Source organism: Amblyraja radiata, chromosome 2 (assembly GCF_010909765.2).
Source record: "Amblyraja radiata isolate CabotCenter1 chromosome 2, sAmbRad1.1.pri, whole genome shotgun sequence".
NCBI lineage: Eukaryota > Metazoa > Chordata > Chondrichthyes > Rajiformes > Rajidae > Amblyraja > Amblyraja radiata.
This window is the reverse complement of record NC_045957.1, coordinates 601,020-619,896: the sequence shown is the minus strand read 5'-3', so window position 1 is coordinate 619,896 and position 18,877 is coordinate 601,020. Positions and strand designations below refer to the sequence as shown.

The 18,877-nt window shown below is 53.3% G+C and overlaps 1 protein-coding gene across 1 annotated transcript; it reads right to left on the bottom strand.

Moving 5' to 3' along the window:
* Positions 1-598: 598 nt before the first annotated feature.
* On the bottom strand, positions 599-7,529 carry LOC116985576 (gastrula zinc finger protein XlCGF26.1-like). Its single transcript, XM_033040393.1, has 3 exons — positions 7,352-7,529; positions 5,079-6,820; positions 599-1,412 (listed from the first exon to the last, which is right to left on the bottom strand). Exon 2 carries the CDS (start codon positions 6,694-6,696, stop codon positions 5,269-5,271), a length of 1,428 nt encoding a protein of 475 aa, XP_032896284.1. The 5' UTR covers positions 6,697-6,820; positions 7,352-7,529; the 3' UTR covers positions 599-1,412; positions 5,079-5,268.
* Positions 7,530-18,877: the final 11,348 nt, after the last annotated feature.

The following is an 18,877-nucleotide window of genomic DNA, read 5'->3' as shown; positions in this document are numbered from 1 at the left end:
ATGGATAGGTGACGTTTCACAGAGTTCTGGAGTAACTCAGCGGGTCAGGGAAATTCTGTGGCGTACATGGAATGTATATGTGCAGTTTTAAGGGACATTGGTCAGGTAGCATTTGGAGTATTGCATACAGTTCTGGTCACTCCATTACAGGACTGATGTGGAGGCTTTGGGGAAGGTGCAGAGATGGTTAAACAGAATTGTTTAAAAACCGGGAACTGCAGATGCTGGTTTGCAAAAAAGGACACAAAATCCTTGAATAACTCAGTGGGACAGGCAATATCTCTCGCGAGAAGGAATGGGTGACGTTTCAGGTTGAGACTGAAGGAGGGTTTCGACCCGAATCGTTACCGATTCCTTCCAGCTTTTGTGTTTTGTTTCTACCTAAACAGTGTCTATCCACATCGCGGTGGGCAAAGGCCTTGCCACAGAGTGGGCAAGCGAAGAGGCATTGGCCGGTGGAGACTCGCTGGTGCTCCAGCAGGTGGTCAAGGCAGGTGAAGCCCTTATCACAGGACGGGCAGGGGAAGGGACGCTCACCGCTGTGGGTACACCAGTGCTGCCACAGGCTGGACATGCGGCTGAAACCACTGCCACGCTGGGGCTCCCACTGCCCCCATGCGCTCTAGAAATGTTTGCCGCAGTATGAGTAGCCGTTCGCCGGCGTGGGCCCGCTGGTGTTGCCGCAACCCCCGTGAGCTGTCTCACCGCAGTAAGGGCAGTCATAGGGCTCGCCATTAGTGTGGACGCGCTGATGAGACAGGGCATGGGAGGCCATGGCAAAGTGGTCTCCACACACCGGGATGGGGTCAGGACGGTCGCCGGGGTGCACCCGCTGGTGGGACAGCAGCCTGGTGGAGTGGGTGAAGCCATTACTGGTGTGGGTGTGCTGGTGCTCCAGCAGTCTGCGCAGTCGCTGCAGGTGTAGGGCCGCTCACCGGTGTGCAGGCGACTGTGCCTTTTCCGGTCTTTGAACGACTTGAAGCCTTCGCCGCAGTCAGAGCAGGTGAGCCGCTCACTGCCGTGCACCCGCTGGTGCTCCCACAGCCCCGACGACTGGTCAAAGCCCTTGCTGCAGGTGGAGCAGCCATACGGCTTCTTGCCAATGCGCAACTGCCGGTGCACCCGCAGCCCCACCACTGGGCAAAGCCCTTGCTGCAGCTGGAGCCGCCATAGGGCTTCTCGCTCGTATGCACCCGCCAGTGAGTCTCCAGCTGGCTCGGGTACTGCCAGGCCTTTCTACACAATCACAACACTTCTCCTTATTGTGCGCCATCATGTGGTCCTCCATCAAAGCTCAGCCCCTCGATGCTCAGCCCGCACACCCAGCAGATGGGTGGCTCACCAGCACCCTGGCCACCCTCAAGGGCTGCTCACATCCTCATCTCTTCGTCCACAGCAATGGCTCCTAAACCCTGCAGGAGGGGAACATAGGCGGTCAACAAGCTGGCAAACAGGACATTATTAACTCGTGGACATTAATGGTGCTTGAAGGGGGGGGAGCGGATGTGGGAGAGGTGGGGAGGGGGTCAGGGGAGGTGGGGGAAGGAGGCGATGATGGGGTCAGTGAGGGGGGCTGAGGGTGAGAGTGGGGGTCGAGCGGTGTGGGAGGTGGCGAAGAGGGGGGGGGGGGCGCTGCACCAACCTCGGGGCGCCGAGCTACAGGGAACCGCGCCGAGCTGCCCGCCCGCACATCTGCTCGCCCTTTACAATGATGTCAGCCGCCCACACGTTCGGCGCATGCGAACGGCTCCCTGATGTCATCACCAATCCGAGGGGGACTGCAGGCCCTACATATCTCCCACATAGCAGATTAGCGGGCAAAATTTGGATAGCAGTAACAGGATCGGTCCGAGTCAGCATGGATTTACGAAGGGGAAATCATGCTTGACTAATCTTCTGGAATTTTTTGAAGATGTAACTAGGAAAATGGACAAGGGAGAGTCAGTGGATGTAGTGTTCCTGGACTTTCAGAAAGCATTTGATTAGGTCCCACATAGGAGATTAGTGGACAAAAGTAGGGCACATGGTATTGGGGTTAGTGTGCAGACATGGATAGAGAAGTGGTTGGCAGACAGGAAACAAAGAGTAGGGATTAACGGGTCCCTTTCAGAATGGCAGGCAGTGACTAGTGGGGTACCGCAAGGCTCGGTGCTGAGACTGCATCTATTTACAATTTACATCAATGATTTAGATGAAGGGATTCAAAGTAACATTAGCAAATTTGTACATGACACAAAGCTGGATGGCAGTGTGAACAGTGAGGAGGATGCTATGAGAATGCAGGGTGACTTGGACAGGTCGGGTGAGTGGGCAGATGCATGGAAGATGCAGTTTAATCAAAGTTTAACTCTAGTTTGGACCCCTAATTTGAGGAAGGACATTCTTGCTATTTTGGGAGTGCAACGTAGGTTTACAAGGTTAATTCCCGTAATGGTGGGACTGTCATATGCTGAGAGAATGGAGCAGCTGGGCTTGTACACTCTGGAGCTTAGAAGGATGAGAGGAAATCTCATTGAAACATATAAGATTGTTAAGGGCTTGGACACACTACTAGAGGCAGGAAACATGTTCCTGATGTTGGGGGAGGCAAGAACCAGGGGCCATAGTTTAAGAATAAGGAGTAAGCCATTTAGAACGGAGACGAGGAAACACTTTTTCTCACAGAGAGTGGCGAGTCTGTGGAATTCTCTGCCTCAGGTTCCCTGGATGCTTCAGGGCTCGAAATTAGTGGTTGCCCGGGTGCCATTGACCACCCAAAGTGCCGCCGGGCAACCTAAACGCCGAATCATTTTGCCCGGCTTGGCATGCAGATACTGGTTTATACCGATAGACACAAAAAACTAGAGTAATTCCGCGGGTCAGGCAGCATCTCTGGAGAATAGGAACGTCGCTGTTGGCTGGCGGAGGAGGGGAGGCGGTGGCGAGGATTTCCCAACCGTTTCCCCCTTGGCGGCGGCACTTTGGCGTTGGACAGGGATGGCCAAAGCAGCGGGGCAATGTTGTCCGAGGAGCGCTGACGTTCATTCCTCCCCACCTCCTCTGCCCCTTCCCCCCCTCTCTCTCTCTCTCCTGTACGCCCCCTCCATCACTCTTATCCTGGGACCCCTCCTCTCCATCCCACACTGATCCCATTCCCTCCTCTATTCAGTCCTCACTGACATCCCCTGTGCTCCCCTCCCCATCTACCCCACCCCCCAATCTATTCATCACCCTACCCACCTCGCATTGATTCTCCTACCACCCCCCCCCCCCCCCCCCATCCATCCTACACTGGTCCTCCAATTCATCCTGTACTGAAGGTACACAAAAATGCTGGAGAAACTCAGCGGGTGCAGCAGCATCTATGGAGCGAAGGAGATAGGCAACGTTTCGGGGCGAAACCCTTCTTCTCATCCTGTACTGACCCCCCTTCCCATCCATCCTGCACTTTCCCCCCATTCATACTGCACTGATCATCCCATTCATCCCGTACTGACCCACCCTCCATTTACACTGCACCAATCCCCCCATCCATCCTGTACTGATCCCCTCATTCATCCCGTACTGATTTCCCATTCATCCTATTCTGAGCCCATTCATCCCGTAGTGATCCCCCATTTATCCTGCAGACCCTCCGATCCACACTGTCCAGACCCCCCCCCCATTCATCCTGTACTGATCCCCCATTCAAGAAAAATGGGGGGAACAGTCTGAAGAAGGGTCTCGACCCAAAACGTTGCCTATTTCCTTAGCTCCATAGATGCTGCATCACCCGCTGAATTTCTCCATCATTTTTGCCTACTCCCATTCTTGCTGAACTGAACCCACCATTCATCCTGGACTGATCCCCCCCCATCCATTCCGTACTGAACCCCCCATTCAACACCACTGACATCCCCCGTGCTCTCCCCTAACAATTTTACATACTCCAACCAACACGTACTAATTCACCTGCCTCAATCCATCCATTCCGCACCGATTGCCTTCTCAACAACCCCCCCCCCCCCCCCCATCTATCCACCCCGCACTGATTCACACACCCCCTGACCCTATTGTGCTTCATTGTCTTCAGAGCGAACATTGACTATGTTTGATAACGGAATGCAATCAAATGTGTTTTAATTCCCAATGTTATTATTTGTTTTGACACCTTTAAACATATTACCAAAAGAATATTTGCTGTAGTTATGTCTTTTAGCCATCTCTTGTCAGTTAGTGTAATGTTTAAGCTGTCAGATGGGTATAGTCGGTTTTAACAGCTATTACCATAAAATGCCTTTAGAAATTTAGATGCTGCTGCACCCGCTGAGTTTCTCCAGCACTTTGTCTACCATCGATTTTCCAGCATCTGCAGTTCCTTCTTGAGCATAATATGTGAATGCATAATTCCGACTGGTAACTACGCACTTCGTCCGAGCACATTATCGCAAGCGCCATGCAAACCGTCTTAAATGACCAACTAAACTGTCATTTGGCAACCTAAAAAGCTGTCACGGTTGCCCGGCTGGCAACACGGAAAAAAAGTTAAGCAAGAGCGCTGTGCTTTCAAAAGAGAGCTAGATAGGGCTCTTAACAATAGGGGATATGGGGACAAGGCAGGAACAGGGATATGGGGAGAAGGCAGGAATGTGGTACTGATTGTGGATGATCAGCCATGATCACATTGAATGGCGCTGCTGGCTCGAAGGGCCAAATGGCCTACTCCTGCACCTATTGTCTATTGTCTGCCCCCTACCATAGTGCAGTCACGTGAGGGGCAGCATGCATCATGGGAAGGTTACATAGTGCTGGAGTCACTCAGCGGGTCGGGCAGCGCCTGTGGAGAGAAGGAATGCGTGGCGTTTCAGGTCAAGACCATTCTTTAGTCTGCTGGGAGGTACAGAGATAAGGAAGTGTAAGGAGTGAAACAGGGCAAAGGAGATGGAGTTCAAGGAGATTATTGTATAGATCATTGTTGGACAGATCAATGGGAGGCCACCATCGACTCTAGTCAAAAAGGCCCAACAGAGGATGTACTTCCTGCGGCAGCTGAGAAAATACAATCTGCCACAAGCAATGATGGTCCAGTTTTATACTGCCATTGTAGAGTCTGTCCTCACCTTCTCCATCGTGGTCTGTGAATCCGCTGGTGCTCCCGCAGCCTCCGTGGATTGTTGAAACACTTGCCACAGTGGGAGCAGCTGCTCGCCAGCGTGGGCCTGCCGGTGCTGACTCAAAAACTGCGAGCTGTCAAATGCCTCACCGCAGTACAGGCAGTCGTGGGACTGGCCACTGGTGTGCACACGCTGGTCAGACAGGGCATGGGAGGCCTGGGCTGGGGAAGGGACGGTCACCGACGTGCACTCGCTGATGGAACAGCAGGCTGTTGGAGCGGGTGAAGCCCTTGCCGCAATTGGTACAGGTGAAGGGACGCTCCCCGCTGTGGGTGCGCTGGTGCCCCAGCAGACTGTTGGAACGGGTGAAGCACTTGCCGCAGTCGCTGCAGGTGTAGGGCCGCTCCCCGGTGTGCAGGCGCCTGTGCACTTTCAGGTCCGTGGACGACTTGAAGCCTTTTCCGCAGTCAGAGCAGGTGAAGGGCCGCTCACAGCTGTGCACCCGCTGGTGCACTCGCAGCCCCGACAACCGCGCGAAGCTCTTGCCACAGGTGGAGCAGCCATAGGGCTTCTCGCCCGTGTGCACCCGCCGGTGGGTCTCCAGCTCTTGCGCCCTCTTGAAGCCCTTGCTGCAGTCGCTGCAGGTGTGGGGCCTATCCCCGGTGTGCAGGCCCGTGTGCACCTTCAGTTCCGGCGACGATTTGAAACCTTTTCCGCAGTCGGAACAGTTGAAGGGCCGCTCACTGCTGTGTACCTGCTGGTGCCGCCGTAGCCCCGACGACCGGGCAAAGCTCTTGCCACAGGTGGAGCAGCCATAGGGGTTCTCACCTGTGTGCACCCGCCGGTGGATCTTCAGCTCTTTCGCCCCCTTGAAGTCCTTGCCGCAGTCGGAGCAGCCGAAGGGCATGGGGAAGGGACGGTCGCCGGTGTGCACCCGCTGGTGGGATAGCAGCCTGGAGGAGTGGGTGAAGCCCTTCCCGCACTGGGCGCAAGTGTTGGGGCGCTCGCCAGTGTGGGTGCGCTGGTGCTCCAGCAGGCTGCTGGAGCGGGTGAAGCCCTTGCCGCAGACGCCACAGTTGTAGGGGCGCTCGCCAGTGTGGATGCGCTGGTGCTCCAGCAGACTGTTGGAGCTCGTGTAGCCCTTGCCGCACTGGGCACAGGTGTAGGGCCGCTCACCGGTGTGGGTGCGCTGGTGCTCCAGCAGGCTGTGGGCGCGGGTGAAGCCCCTGTCGCAGTCGCTGCAGGTGTAGGGCCGCTCCCCAGTGTGCAGGCGCCTGTGCATCAACAGGTCCTGCGACGACTTGAAGCCTTTGCGGCAGTCAGAGCAGGTGAAGGGCCGCTCACTGCTGTGCACCCGCTGGTGCACCCGCAGCCCCGACAACCGGGCAAAGCCATTGCCGCAGGTGGAGCAGACAAAGGGCTTCTCGCCCGTGTGCACCCGCCGGTGGTTCTTCAGCTCATGCATCGTCTTGAAGCTCTTGCCGCAGTCGGAGCAGTCGAAGGGGCGTTCTCCCGTGTGCACCCGCCGGTGGATCTCCAGCTGACTCGGGCGCTGCCACCCCTTGCCGCACACGTCGCACTCATAACGCTTCTCCTTGTTGTGCCCCGTCATGTGGTTCTCCATCGAAGGTCAGCCCCTCAAAGCTCAGCCCGCACACCAAGCTGCTGGGGGGCTCACTGGCACCCTGGCCGCCCTCAATGACCACTTACGTCCCTGTTTCTCCGTACACATCAACGACTCTGAAACCCTGCAGGAGGGGAACACAGAGGGTCAACAAGCTGGCAAACAGGACATTGTTAACGCGTCAACATTACTAGTCCTTGAAGGGGGGGGGAGGAAGCAAGTGGGAGAAGGGGGGGGAGCACCGAGCATCGCGTTGAGCTGCACATCCACCAGCCAGCCACCCTGCGCCGTTACGTCTGCCATACGGGCGGCGCGCACGACCGACGTCCTGACCGCAGGCACTGCCCCACTGGTGATTGCAGCTGAGTCACGTGCATCATGGGTAGAAGGTCACAGCGTAATGCAGTAACTCAGCTGGGCGAGCTGCGTCTGTGGGGAGCGTGGAAAGGTGCACCGTGGCCTCCCGTCGCCACGAGGGCGCTACTGTCGGAGGAAATAAAATGCTAAACCGCGGCCTCCCACCGGCAGGGGGTGCAGGACTACAGGCGCTGCACCTTCAATAGACGGAGAAACAAAGACGTTGCGCCGCGGCCTCCCGCCGCCAAGTGGCGCTAGTACCGGAGGACCAGAGGGCGCCCAGAGGTAACACACTCACACAATGACGTCGTTCCCCGCTCGGGATCCTCGCGTCGCCGGCCGCAGGATCGCCCTCGGGAACAGAAGAGGGAGTGGGTGGGGAGATGACGCGGAGCCGAACGGCGGCGCTGAGCAGAGAGAAGCCTCTTCCCGCGACCCAGGTGCCGTGCCGTCCCCCCTCACGTGACCGGTGACCGGCCGGCGACCAGGTCCCGCCCTCCCCTCCCCTCATTGGGCAGTGCGAGCGGCCCCGCCCCTCCCCTTCCCTCATTGGACAGTGCCAGCCGTCGCGCCCCCTCCCCTCATTGGACAGTGCCAGAGGCCCCTCCCCCTCCCCTCCCCTCATTGGACAGTGCCAGCGACCCCGCCCCCTCCCCTCATTGGACAGTGCGAGCGACCCCCTCCCCTCCCCTCATTGGACAGTGCCAGCGACCCCGCCCCCTCCCCTCCCCTCATTGGACAGTGCCAGAGGCCCCTCCCCCTCCCCTCCCCTCATTGGACAGTGCCAGCCGTCGCCCCCCCTCCATACCCCCACCGCGTCCTAAAGGTCTAGCCATAGCCCCGCCTTCGGACAGACAGCGCCCTCCGCCAATTGGAGCCGCCCACCCCGGCTGCACCCTGCACACACACACGCAGGGACACGCAGGGTCACGCAGGGACACGCAGGGTCACGCAGGGACACGCAGGGTCACGCAGGGACACGCAGGGTCACGCAGGGACACGCAGGGACACGCAGGGTCACGCAGGGACACGCAGGGTCACGCAGGGACACGCAGGGTCACGCAGGGACACGCAGGGTCACGCAGGGACACGCAGGGTCACGCAGGGTCACGCAGGGACACGCAGGGTCACGCAGGGACACGCAGGGTCACGCAGGGACACGCAGGGTCCCGCAGGGTCACGCAGGGACCCGCAGGGTCACGCAGGGTCCCGCAGGGTCACGCAGGGACACGCAGGGTCACGCAGGGACACGCAGGGACACGCAGGGTCACGCAGGGACACGCAGGGTCACGCAGGGTCACGCAGGGACACGCAGGGTCACGCAGGGACACGCAGGGACACGCAGGGTCACGCAGGGACACGCAGGGTCACGCAGGGACACGCAGGGACACGCAGGGTCACGCAGGGACACGCAGGGTCACGCAGGGACACGCAGGGACACGCAGGGACACGCAGGGTCACGCAGGGACACGCAGGGTCACGCAGGGTCACGCAGGGACACGCCGGGTCACGCAGGGACACGCCGGGTCACGCAGGGACACGCCGGGTCACGCAGGGACACGCCGGGTCACGCAGGGTCACGCCGGGACACGCCGGGTCACGCCGGGACACGCAGGGTCACGCCGGGTCACGCCGGGACACGCCGGGACACGCCGGGACACGCCGGGACACGCAGGGACACGCCGGGACACGCCGGGTCACGCCGGGACACGCCGGGTCACGCCGGGACACGCCGGGTCACGCCGGGACACGCCGGGACACGCCGGGTCACGCCGGGACACGCAGGGACACGCAGGGTCACGCAGGGTCACGCAGGGACACACAAGGGGTCACGCATGGTCACACATGGTCACACAGGGACACAAGAGGTCACACAGGGACACAAGGGGTCACACATGGTCACACGGACACACATGGTCACACAGGGTCACACAGGGTCACACATTTATTGTATTCAATTTATTGTCATTATCAATATATTAGAGACAACTAAATGAATTTTCCTTACAGTCAAGTATAAAAATAAATAATAAATAAATAAAACATATTAAAATTTAAAAAAAGCACAAACACAGAAGTCCACGACACAACATAACCACAACACAACACAGTGGTACCAACGTTGAGGAAGGTACCATAGTCCAGCCAGCCTCCCCGCCGAGCTTCCCAGATGTTCACCCGTGGTCGGGGCCTCCCAAGCAACGCAGTCGCTGCCACGGGCGGCCCGATGCTCATGCCCTCACGCAGGGATGATGGAACACCGACGCCGAACCCCGACGGAGAACATCCTCAGCTGCCCGGACCTCCAGATCAGCTACCTCCCACTGGAGTCCGCGGCTCCCGAAGTCCGCAGGCCGAGCCGAGCTGAGTCGCAGGACTCCGCGATGTTGATCAGCGCCGCCCGCGTTGGGAGCTCCGTGAACCACAGCTCCGCGATGTCGGTGCAGCAGGCGCAGCACTCCAGAGCTCCAAACGGCGATCCCCGGTAAGGCATCGCCCGCCCCGGGGGGGGGGTTCACACAGGCTCACACATGGTCACAAATGGGCACACATGGTCACACAGGGACACTCAGGGTCACACATGGACACACAGGGACACTCAGGGTCATACATGGACACACATGGTCACTCATGGACACACAGGGTCACACGTGGCCACCCATGGCCCAAGGGGCCTAATAAAAAAGGTTCTGCACATAGGCCCCCAGCATGGGGAATGTGTTTCCTGTATCTAGCCTGTCCAAACCCTTAATCATTTAATATATTTCTATAATATCCCCTTCTCATCTTTCTAAATTCCAGTGAATACAAGCCCAGCCCTTTTTATCATCATATGTCAGTCCCGCCATCCTGGGAATCAACCTGGTGAACCTATGCTACACTCCCTCAATAGCAAGAATGTCCTTCCTCAAATTAGATCTATGGACTTGTCGACCCATTCTTTCATCGTAACTCAAATACTGCCGATAATTCAGAGAATTTTAGCAAGTTGCTTGTTTGGCTATTCTTTTACCTCAGTGGAGATATTGTAGAATATCGTTAGGGGAGAGATTGCTGTAGGGGGGAGAGAGTGGGGAAGATAGAGGAGGGGAGAGAGATGGGGGAGAGAGATGAAGAGGAGAGAGAGGGAGAGAAAGGGGAGGGAGAGGGCGGGGGGGGGGGGGGGGGGGGGGAGAGAGAGGGGAGAGAGAGAGAGGGAAGGAGAGCAGTGTTATATAAAGTGTAGATTTGGAGCGTGGGGCCATAATATAGAGAGAGGAGTGAATGAGAGAGGGTGGAAAGAAAGAGATAGAGAGGTGTAAAAAGAAGAAAGAGAGAGATTTAACACAATCATGCTTTATTTTGCTTTTATTAATGCATTTTATAATCTAATCGCTGATCTTGGGCACAAAAAGCTGCACTAAAACATTTAATTCCAGGCATAAATACACAAATATATTACATGTCTTTTTGTTATCCACATTAAACTGCATCTGCCATGCATCTGCCCACTCACCCAACCTGTCCAAGTCACTCTGCATTCTCAGCATCCTCCTCACAGTTCACAGTGCCACCCAGCATTGTGTCATGTTCACACTGCCACCATAGGCCCCAGCCCTGTGTAAAAGGCTCCAGTCCTGTGTTATAGGCTCTGGCCCTGTGTTGTACGCTCTGGGTCTAGGTTTTTGGGTTTTGGCCTACGTTCTGGGCCACAGGACTGTATCATAGGCTCTCGGGGCTGTAATCTGGGCTGTGGGCCTGTGTTAAAGTCTCCGGGTCAAAGTTCTGGGTTTTGGTCTAAGTTCTGGCTCCCCGAGCCTGTGTTTTGCAGGCCACAGGGGTGTATTTATCGGCTCCAGGTCTGTGTTTTATGCTTTGGCCTATGTTCTGGGCCTCAGAGTAGGTATGTTGCAAAGCCTACCTGAAGCGTCGTTGAAAATCTGCCGCTGCGGGTGTGCGCGATTTTGGCGCCGTTTAGAGGGGGCGGGTTTAAAACGCGATTTTCTCTAGGCTGTTCAAATCGAAGATGTTCAGCCTAGTTAATTATTAACGAAAAATCGCTGGAAGACCCCGTCGCAAAAGCTATTATTAGTTTTAAAGGCCTCGTATAATAGTTATAGTAGTTTAAAAATCAATCTCTAAACGCGCGACCGCCAGCAACCGCAGGGTCTCATAAAGCAAACAACTGAAATTAGGCTGTATATTTTTACATTAAAAAGGGCTTCTAAAGATCCCTCTATACAAAGTTTAATATTGCGATTAGCTCATTTTGGGCCCATTATATCCCGCAGTATTTTTCTCGGCATTTGGGGCACAAATCTACCGCGATGTGAACGTTCTAAACCAGCGCGTTCCACAGGGACCCACTGGAAAGCTGATTTAAATGGACATTTATTTACAGCAATTAAACACTAAATTCCTTCCATTTGGTCTATAAATTAATGTAAATGAGATTTTAAAATCATGTTTTATTGTTTTCTTTCATAATCTATTTTCCCTTTCCTAATTAAGCACTTTGTCCTCCTCTGCTGGACTATGAACTTCTCTCAGTCCTCTGGTAGGCTGCCTTTTCTGGCTAATTTGTATGATTCATCTTTTGTTTTGATACTAACCCTGATTTCCCTTGTTATCCACGGATGCACTACCTTCCCTGATTTATTCTTTTGCCAAACTGGGATGAACAATTGTTGTAGTTCATCCATGCAATCTTTAAATGCCTTCCATTGCATATCCACCGTCAACCCTTTAAGAATAAATTGCCAGTCTATCTTGGCCAATTCACGTCGCATACCCTCAAAGTTACCTTTTTTTAAGTTCAGAACCCTTGTTTCTGAATTAATTATGTCACTCTCCATCCTAAAGAAGAACTCAACTATATTATGGTCACTCTTGCCCAAGGGACCATGCACACCAAGACTGCTAGCTAACCCTTCCTCATTACTCAATACCCAGTTTAGAACATGTTGGTTTAGAAAACTATCCCGCATACATTCCGAGAAATCCTCTTCCACGGCACCCCTGCCAATTTGAAGCAGCGGAGCGGCAGAACGCCCGCGGAGTAGCGGAGCGGCAGAACGCCCACGGACCAGCGGATCGGCTGAACGCCCGTGGAGCAGCGGAGCGGCAGAACGCCAGCGGAGCGGCAGAACGCCAGCGGATCAGCGGAGCGTCCGAACGCCCGTGGAGCAGCGGAGCAGCAGAACGCCAGCGGAGCAGCAGAGCGGCAGAAGTCCAGCGGAGTAGCGGATCGGCAGAACGCCAGCGGAATAGCAGAGCGGTAGAACTCCAGCGGAGCAGCGGAGGGGCAGAACACATGCAGCGCAACAAGCCAGCTCGGCGGACCGGAAGCACCAACAGACGGCGATGCAAACGCAAGCACTGCCAAGGACGCAGACGTGGGTTAAAGGCCAGGTTAGAGCTAACCCCACACAGGCTAGCGATTCTTAGCCTTTTCCTCGCCAACGCGCGTTCACTCGCAAACAAACTGGATGAACTGCGGCTTTAAAGGATCACTTCCCACAAATGGATCAAAGACTGCAGCATCTTGAACTTCACAGAAACTTGTCTCAACATCGACGTTCCTGACAGCGCCATCCAGCAACGGGACATCATTTACTCCGAGCGAACAGGACAACAGACTCCGGTAAGACCAGAGGTGGGGGTCTGTACATTTATGTAAATAAAGCATGGTGCACGGACTCCACCATCATCGAGAGTCACTGCTCAGCTAACCTAGAGTTCTTCTTGGTTAGATGCAGACCGTTCTATCTGCCCAGAGAGTTCACCTCCACTGTTGTGACTGCAGTCTATATTCCTCCTGATGCTAATGCTAAGCTTGCAATGAAAGCTGCATACTGCCATTAGCAAACAATAGACTCACAACCCCGAGGTAGCCTTCATTGTTGCGGGTGACTTCAATCACTACAACCTGAAGACTGTAGTCCACAAATTCCACCAACATGTCACCTTCGCCACTAGAGAAGACAAGACACTGGACAAAGTCTACACAAACATGGCTGAAGCTTACAAAGCCGTCCCCCTCCCCCACCTTGGATAGTCTGATCACCTCTCATTGTTCTTGCTCCCAAAGTACTCCCCACTTATCAGACATGTTAAACCCACTGTGAGGACAGTTAAAGTCTGGTCAGAGGAAGCGGACTCCACACTTCAGCCGTGTTTTGGAAACACTGACTGGAAGGGGTTTGCAGCCCAGGCCACCCTTGACTCCCACACGGACATTGGCACTTATACATCCTCTGTTCTGGACTTTATAAACTCCAACATCAACAGTGTCACCTCCCTCAAACGGGTGACCATATTCCCGAATCAGAAGCCATGGATGAACAGCGAGGTCAGGCTACTGCAGAAAGCACGGGACACCGCTTTCAGGTCAGGCGATGCCAGAGCCTACAGTTCATCCAGGGCTAACCTGAAGAGGGGCATCAAGAAGGTTAAGCTAAGGAATGAGGAGTACTTCAATAACAACTCCGACCCCCGACGCATGTGGCAAGGAATCCAGGCCATCACGGACAATAGACCCACCAACACCACCCCCACGTCCAGCGATGCCTCCTTCCTTGAGGAGCTTAACCACTTTTATGGCCGCTTTGACAGGGACAATCTAGAGATGGCCATCAAGGCTGTGCTCCCTGCCGATCACCAGCCCATCACACTCATCCCCTACGACGTGTATGTGGCACTGAGTAGGACTAATGCACGTAAGGCTGCTGGCCCTGACAGCATCCCCGGGCGCGTCCTCGGGGCCTGTGCTGTGCAGCTGACAGACGTCTGGACTGACATCTTCAACCTGTCACTTGCCCAAGCAGTTGTCCGCACGTGCCTTAAAACCACCTCCATCGTGCCGTTGCCAAAACACTCCACTGCGGCAAGCCTCAACGACTTCTGCCCAGTTGCACTTACTCTCATCATCACCAAGTGCTTCGAGAGGCTGGTCCTGGCTCACCTCAAAGGCTGCCTACCCCCCACATTGGATCCCTATCAGTTCGCCTACCACAGGAGTACAGAGGATGCCATCTCAACGGCACATCACTCCGCCCTCTCTCACCTCGACAACAGAGACACTTACGTGAGAATGCTGTTCATCGATTACAGCTCAGCATTCAACACCATTATACCCTCTAAACTGATCACCAAACTCGGTAACCTGGGCATCGACCCCTCCCTCTGCAACTGGATATTGGACTTTCTAACCAACAGACCCCAGTCTATTAGGTTAGACAAGCACACCTCCTCAACCCTCACCCTGAACACCGGCGTTCCACAGGGTTGTGTGCTGAGCCTCCTCCTCTACTCCCTCTTCACCTACGACTGCACACCTGTACATGGTATTAACACCATCATCAAGTATGCAGATGATACAACGGTGATTGGCCTCATCAGCAACAACGATGAGTCGGCCTATAGGGAGGAGGTCCAGCTCCTAGCAGCATGGTGCGCTGACAACAACCTGTCCCTTAACTCCAAGAAGACCAAGGAGCTCATTGTAGACTTCAGAAGGTCTAGGGGCGGCACGCACACCCCCATCCACATTAACAGGACGGAGGTGGAACGTGTTTCCAGCTTCAGGTTTCTGGCGGTTAACATCACCGATGACCTCTCTTGGACCCACAATAGCTCAACTCTGGTCAAGAAGGCTCACCAGCGTCTTTTCTTCATGAGGACACTAAAGAAGGTCCACCTGTCTCCTCAGATTCTGGTGAACTTCTGCAGCTGCACCATCGAGAGCATCCTTACCAACTGTATCACAGTATGGTCTGGCAACTGCTCTGTCTCCGACCAGAAAGCACTGCAGAGGGTGGTGAAAATTGCCCAACGCATCACCGGTTCCCCACTCCCCTCCATTGAGTCTGTCCAAAGCAAGCGATGTCTGCGAAGGGCGCTCAGCATCATCAAGGACTGCTCTCACCCCAACCACAGACTGTTTACCTTCCTACAATCCGGGAGACGCTACAGGTCTCTCCGTTGCCAGACCAGCAGGTCCAGGAACAGCTTCTTCCCTGCGGCTGTTACCTTACTTAACACTGTACCTCGGTGATTGCCTGTTCCCCCCCGGACACTCCTTCCACCAGAAAAAATTGCACTACTTCGACTGTATGTACGTATATATATTTATTTATTGCTCATATTCTATGTCGCTCTTCTAGGGAGATGCTAACTGCATTTCGTTGTCTCTGTACTACAATGACAATAAAGTTTGAATCTGAATCTGAATCTGAATCTGGATTAACCCAATCTATATGTAGATTGAAGTCACCCATTATAACAGTTTTACCTTAGTTGCACGCATTTCTAATTTCCTGTTTGATTCCATCCCCCAACTCCACTACTACTGTTAGGTGGCCTGTACACAACTCCCACTAGCGTTTTCTGCCCCTTAGTGTTTCGCAGCTCTACCCATATCGATTCCACATCCTCCAAGCTAATGTCCTTCCTTTCCATTGCGTTAATCTCCTCTCTAACCAGCAACGCTACCCCGCCTCCTTTTCCTTTCTGTCTATCCCTCCTGAATATTGAATATCCCTGGATGTTCAGCTCCCAGCCTTGGTCACCCTGGAGCCATGTCTCCGTAATCCCAACTATATCATAGTCATTAATAGCTATCTGCACATTCAACTCATCCACCTTATTACAAATGCTCCTTGCATTGAGACACAAAACCTTCAGGCTTGTTTTACAACACTATTACCCCTTATACAATTATGTTGATAAGCGGCCCTTTTTGATTTTTGCCCTGGATTTGTCTGCCTGCCACTTTTACTTTTCACCTTGCTACATATTGCTTCTACCCTCATTTTACATCCCTCTGTCTCTCTGCTCACACATTTAAGGAACCCACCACCTCTTATTATCTATTTATTATCTTTTTCTTCTTTCCCCCCTACATGCTGGGTCTGAGTGCTTCCCTTCTCTGCCTCCTGCCTCACACACTGTCTACTAGCTTTCTCTATTTGAGTCCCTCCCCCCCAACCGTTCTAGTTTAAAGTCTCCCCAGCAGCCTTTGCAAAACTCCCCGCCAGGATATTGCCCCCCCACCCCCCGGGTTCAAGTGCACCCCGTCCTTTTTGTACAGGTCACACCTTCCCCAAAAGAGGACACAATGGAGGCGTCCCCTTTGTTTCCAGGTACTGTGTTGACTGTGCCTGCTGTTTCTGCGGACCTGCGCTGGAACGGGGATTCCTTCACCGACGGCAGCTCCAGCTCCGTAACGAATGGGGGTACCTTCAAAGTCGGCAGCTCCAGCCCCGTAGTTCCTGGAAGACCCAGCTCGTCGGCTCTGGAGGTCATCCCGGAGTTTCCAGGTGCAGTACCTGCGTTCCTCCGTCGAGTCGGGAGTTTTTCAGCGAGCATGGGAAAGTTTAAAGTCCGGGGCTCCCGCAGCTGCGGGAGTTCGCGAAATCGCAAGTCGGTAGAATTGCGATGTTTGAAGGCATTTGGAAAGATTCAAGGACACGAAGAAATTAAAGCAGATATGGCCAAATGTAGGCAAATAAAAATGTCGTCGATAAACACCTCGGTCGGCATAGACACTCCGTGCCGAACGGCCTGTTTCCGTACCCATGACTCAATTGCTCGATGACTTTGTTATTTGTTTCTATATTTCGCTGATTGTAAGTTCAACGATTCTCGTACATCAAATAAATCTCGAAATAAATTCCCAATGTTGTCAGGAACAAGTACAAAAAATCCTTCAAATGAAGATTAAACGTTGTTGGTGAAAGCGGGCTGCTGACGCTCTCCTTGCAATACATCGCCTGAATAGTTTTGTTTGGGGTAAATGTGGATAAGGAGTGTGGCAAGAGACTTGTCATTCCCCGGGTAATACATACACCGGGAGCGTGTGTCGAAAATGAAAGCATGCATGTGAGGCGAACGTGATTCCACGCTGTAGTTGCAATATGTAACGTGATGGGAAGTAGAGCAAAATATCAAGTAACTATTGGGTTGAAGAGGAAGCTGGGTTTGTAATTGGGGATTGTGTGCGTAATTGTATGAGGACTAAGAATTTGCGCCATCAAGCGACAGAGAACGGTAACTGAGACAGGGAAAGAACAAAAATAACATGGAAGAACGAACGTTTGCAAAGTCAACGCATGGCTACCTCGAAATATGTTTAGTATGAGGGGTTGATGCCTACTCCATTCACAAGAAAAACGATAGAGGGAGTTAGATGTGGCCCTTGTGGCTAAAGGGATCAGGGGGTATGGAGAGAAGGCAGGTACAAGATACTGAGTGGATGATCAGCCATGATCAGATTGAATGGCGGTGCAGGCTCGAATGGCCTATTACACCTATTTTCTATGTTTCTATGATAGAGTAATGTTGGAGAGAGCCCATTGCAGCGTATGAAGCAGCATTGGCTCCGCGTACTGAGTGGAGCAGAACCCTATTGCCCGCCCTAAGTCCACATGACCAGTGGATCGACATCTGCGCCATGCTGAACGTTTCTTCGGATGTGACGAAATAGGCGGGTCTCTCTGTGGTGATGGCGGTCGGCAGGTAGAGGTTTGGCTTGCCAATTACTCTCGGACATTAGCTTTCTGATGTTACCATTGCATCCCGACGCATGGACCTTCGAGCTTGTTCGAACTGGAACATGTGGCAGGGAATACAACGAGTTAAATAATGGACAGATTCGTTGTCAGTTGTATGCAATAAAGGCATAAATGGGAAAAAAACATGATAGATTATGTTTTTTACCAACTAGTCTTGGTGCCATTGCAGTACCTCACGCCTAAGAAAGATTGGATTTACTGCTAGTATTGTTGAATTGCTCCATAATCCACCTGAATATATGATATTCAGAAGGCGTGATTGTTTTGTCAGCACCTAGAAGACTGCGTGAGGTAACTTCCGGCATTCAAAACTCGGTTGATTTCTTTAGTCGGTGGGATTATCCAGTTGAATCACAGTCATGTGACACCATTACGTAGCAGCAGTTTGGGGTTTGGAAATGGCCTGCCAGTTTAAACGCTCACACCTTGACAAGAGCTCCACCCTTATGCCGATTTCCGCAAGACCTGTTTCCTGGAAAGTCATTTTGCTTTGCAAATCACCCCTAATGTAAGTACTTGGCAGGATTCTCACGGTGGAGTTGATGGGTGTGTGTGAGATCATATTTTACAAGGAGACAAATGAAGAAATGTGGCTGATGAGATTCCTCTGAAATAAGGCAGAGTCTCGATGGTCCCTGTACCCCGCTTCTCTACTCATGCTTCTCTGTTGTAATAAAAAATGACAGCATACGTTAGCAATGCATGGTTTCCAATAAACTCTATCGTAAGTAAAACGACAGCACACGAATATGTGGGCAATTCCATGACGGCGCCTCCTGCCATCAGCTCGATTTGTCTTTGCTTCTGGAAGACAGTTGAATAAAGAAATTCCTCCTCGTCTCCTTCCTAAAGGAACGTCCTTTCACTCTGAAGCTATAACACTAGTCCTAGACTCTCCCACTTGTGGAAACATCCTCTCCAGATCAACTTTATTCAATCCTTTCACTATTTTGTACGTTTCAATGAGGTCCCTCCTCATTCTTCTAAATCCTATGAGGAGATTGCTAACCATTTTAACGTTACACAGTCATCGTTGAGAATCTGGAAAATGTCATCTGAAAGATCGCTGGATTCAAGAATTCTCGGCTTTCTTGGGATTACCCTTAATATTATCTACCAGAGGTATCTCTCGTCCATTTTTTCTCCTGCGGATTGACTTTTCTCGCGTGCTCCTCAGTTCCCGTCACTTCACCAGACACTTCACCCGATGTCAGCTGCCCACCAGTCCCACACCCGTCTCATACACGCTTTACTCCAGCCGCATGCTTTTC

Excerpts from the sequence above, each read along its gene's own strand:
- LOC116985576 (XM_033040393.1), bottom strand. The coding sequence starts at position 6,696 with ATGGAGAACCACATGACGGGGCACAACAAGGAGAAGCGTTATGAGTGC.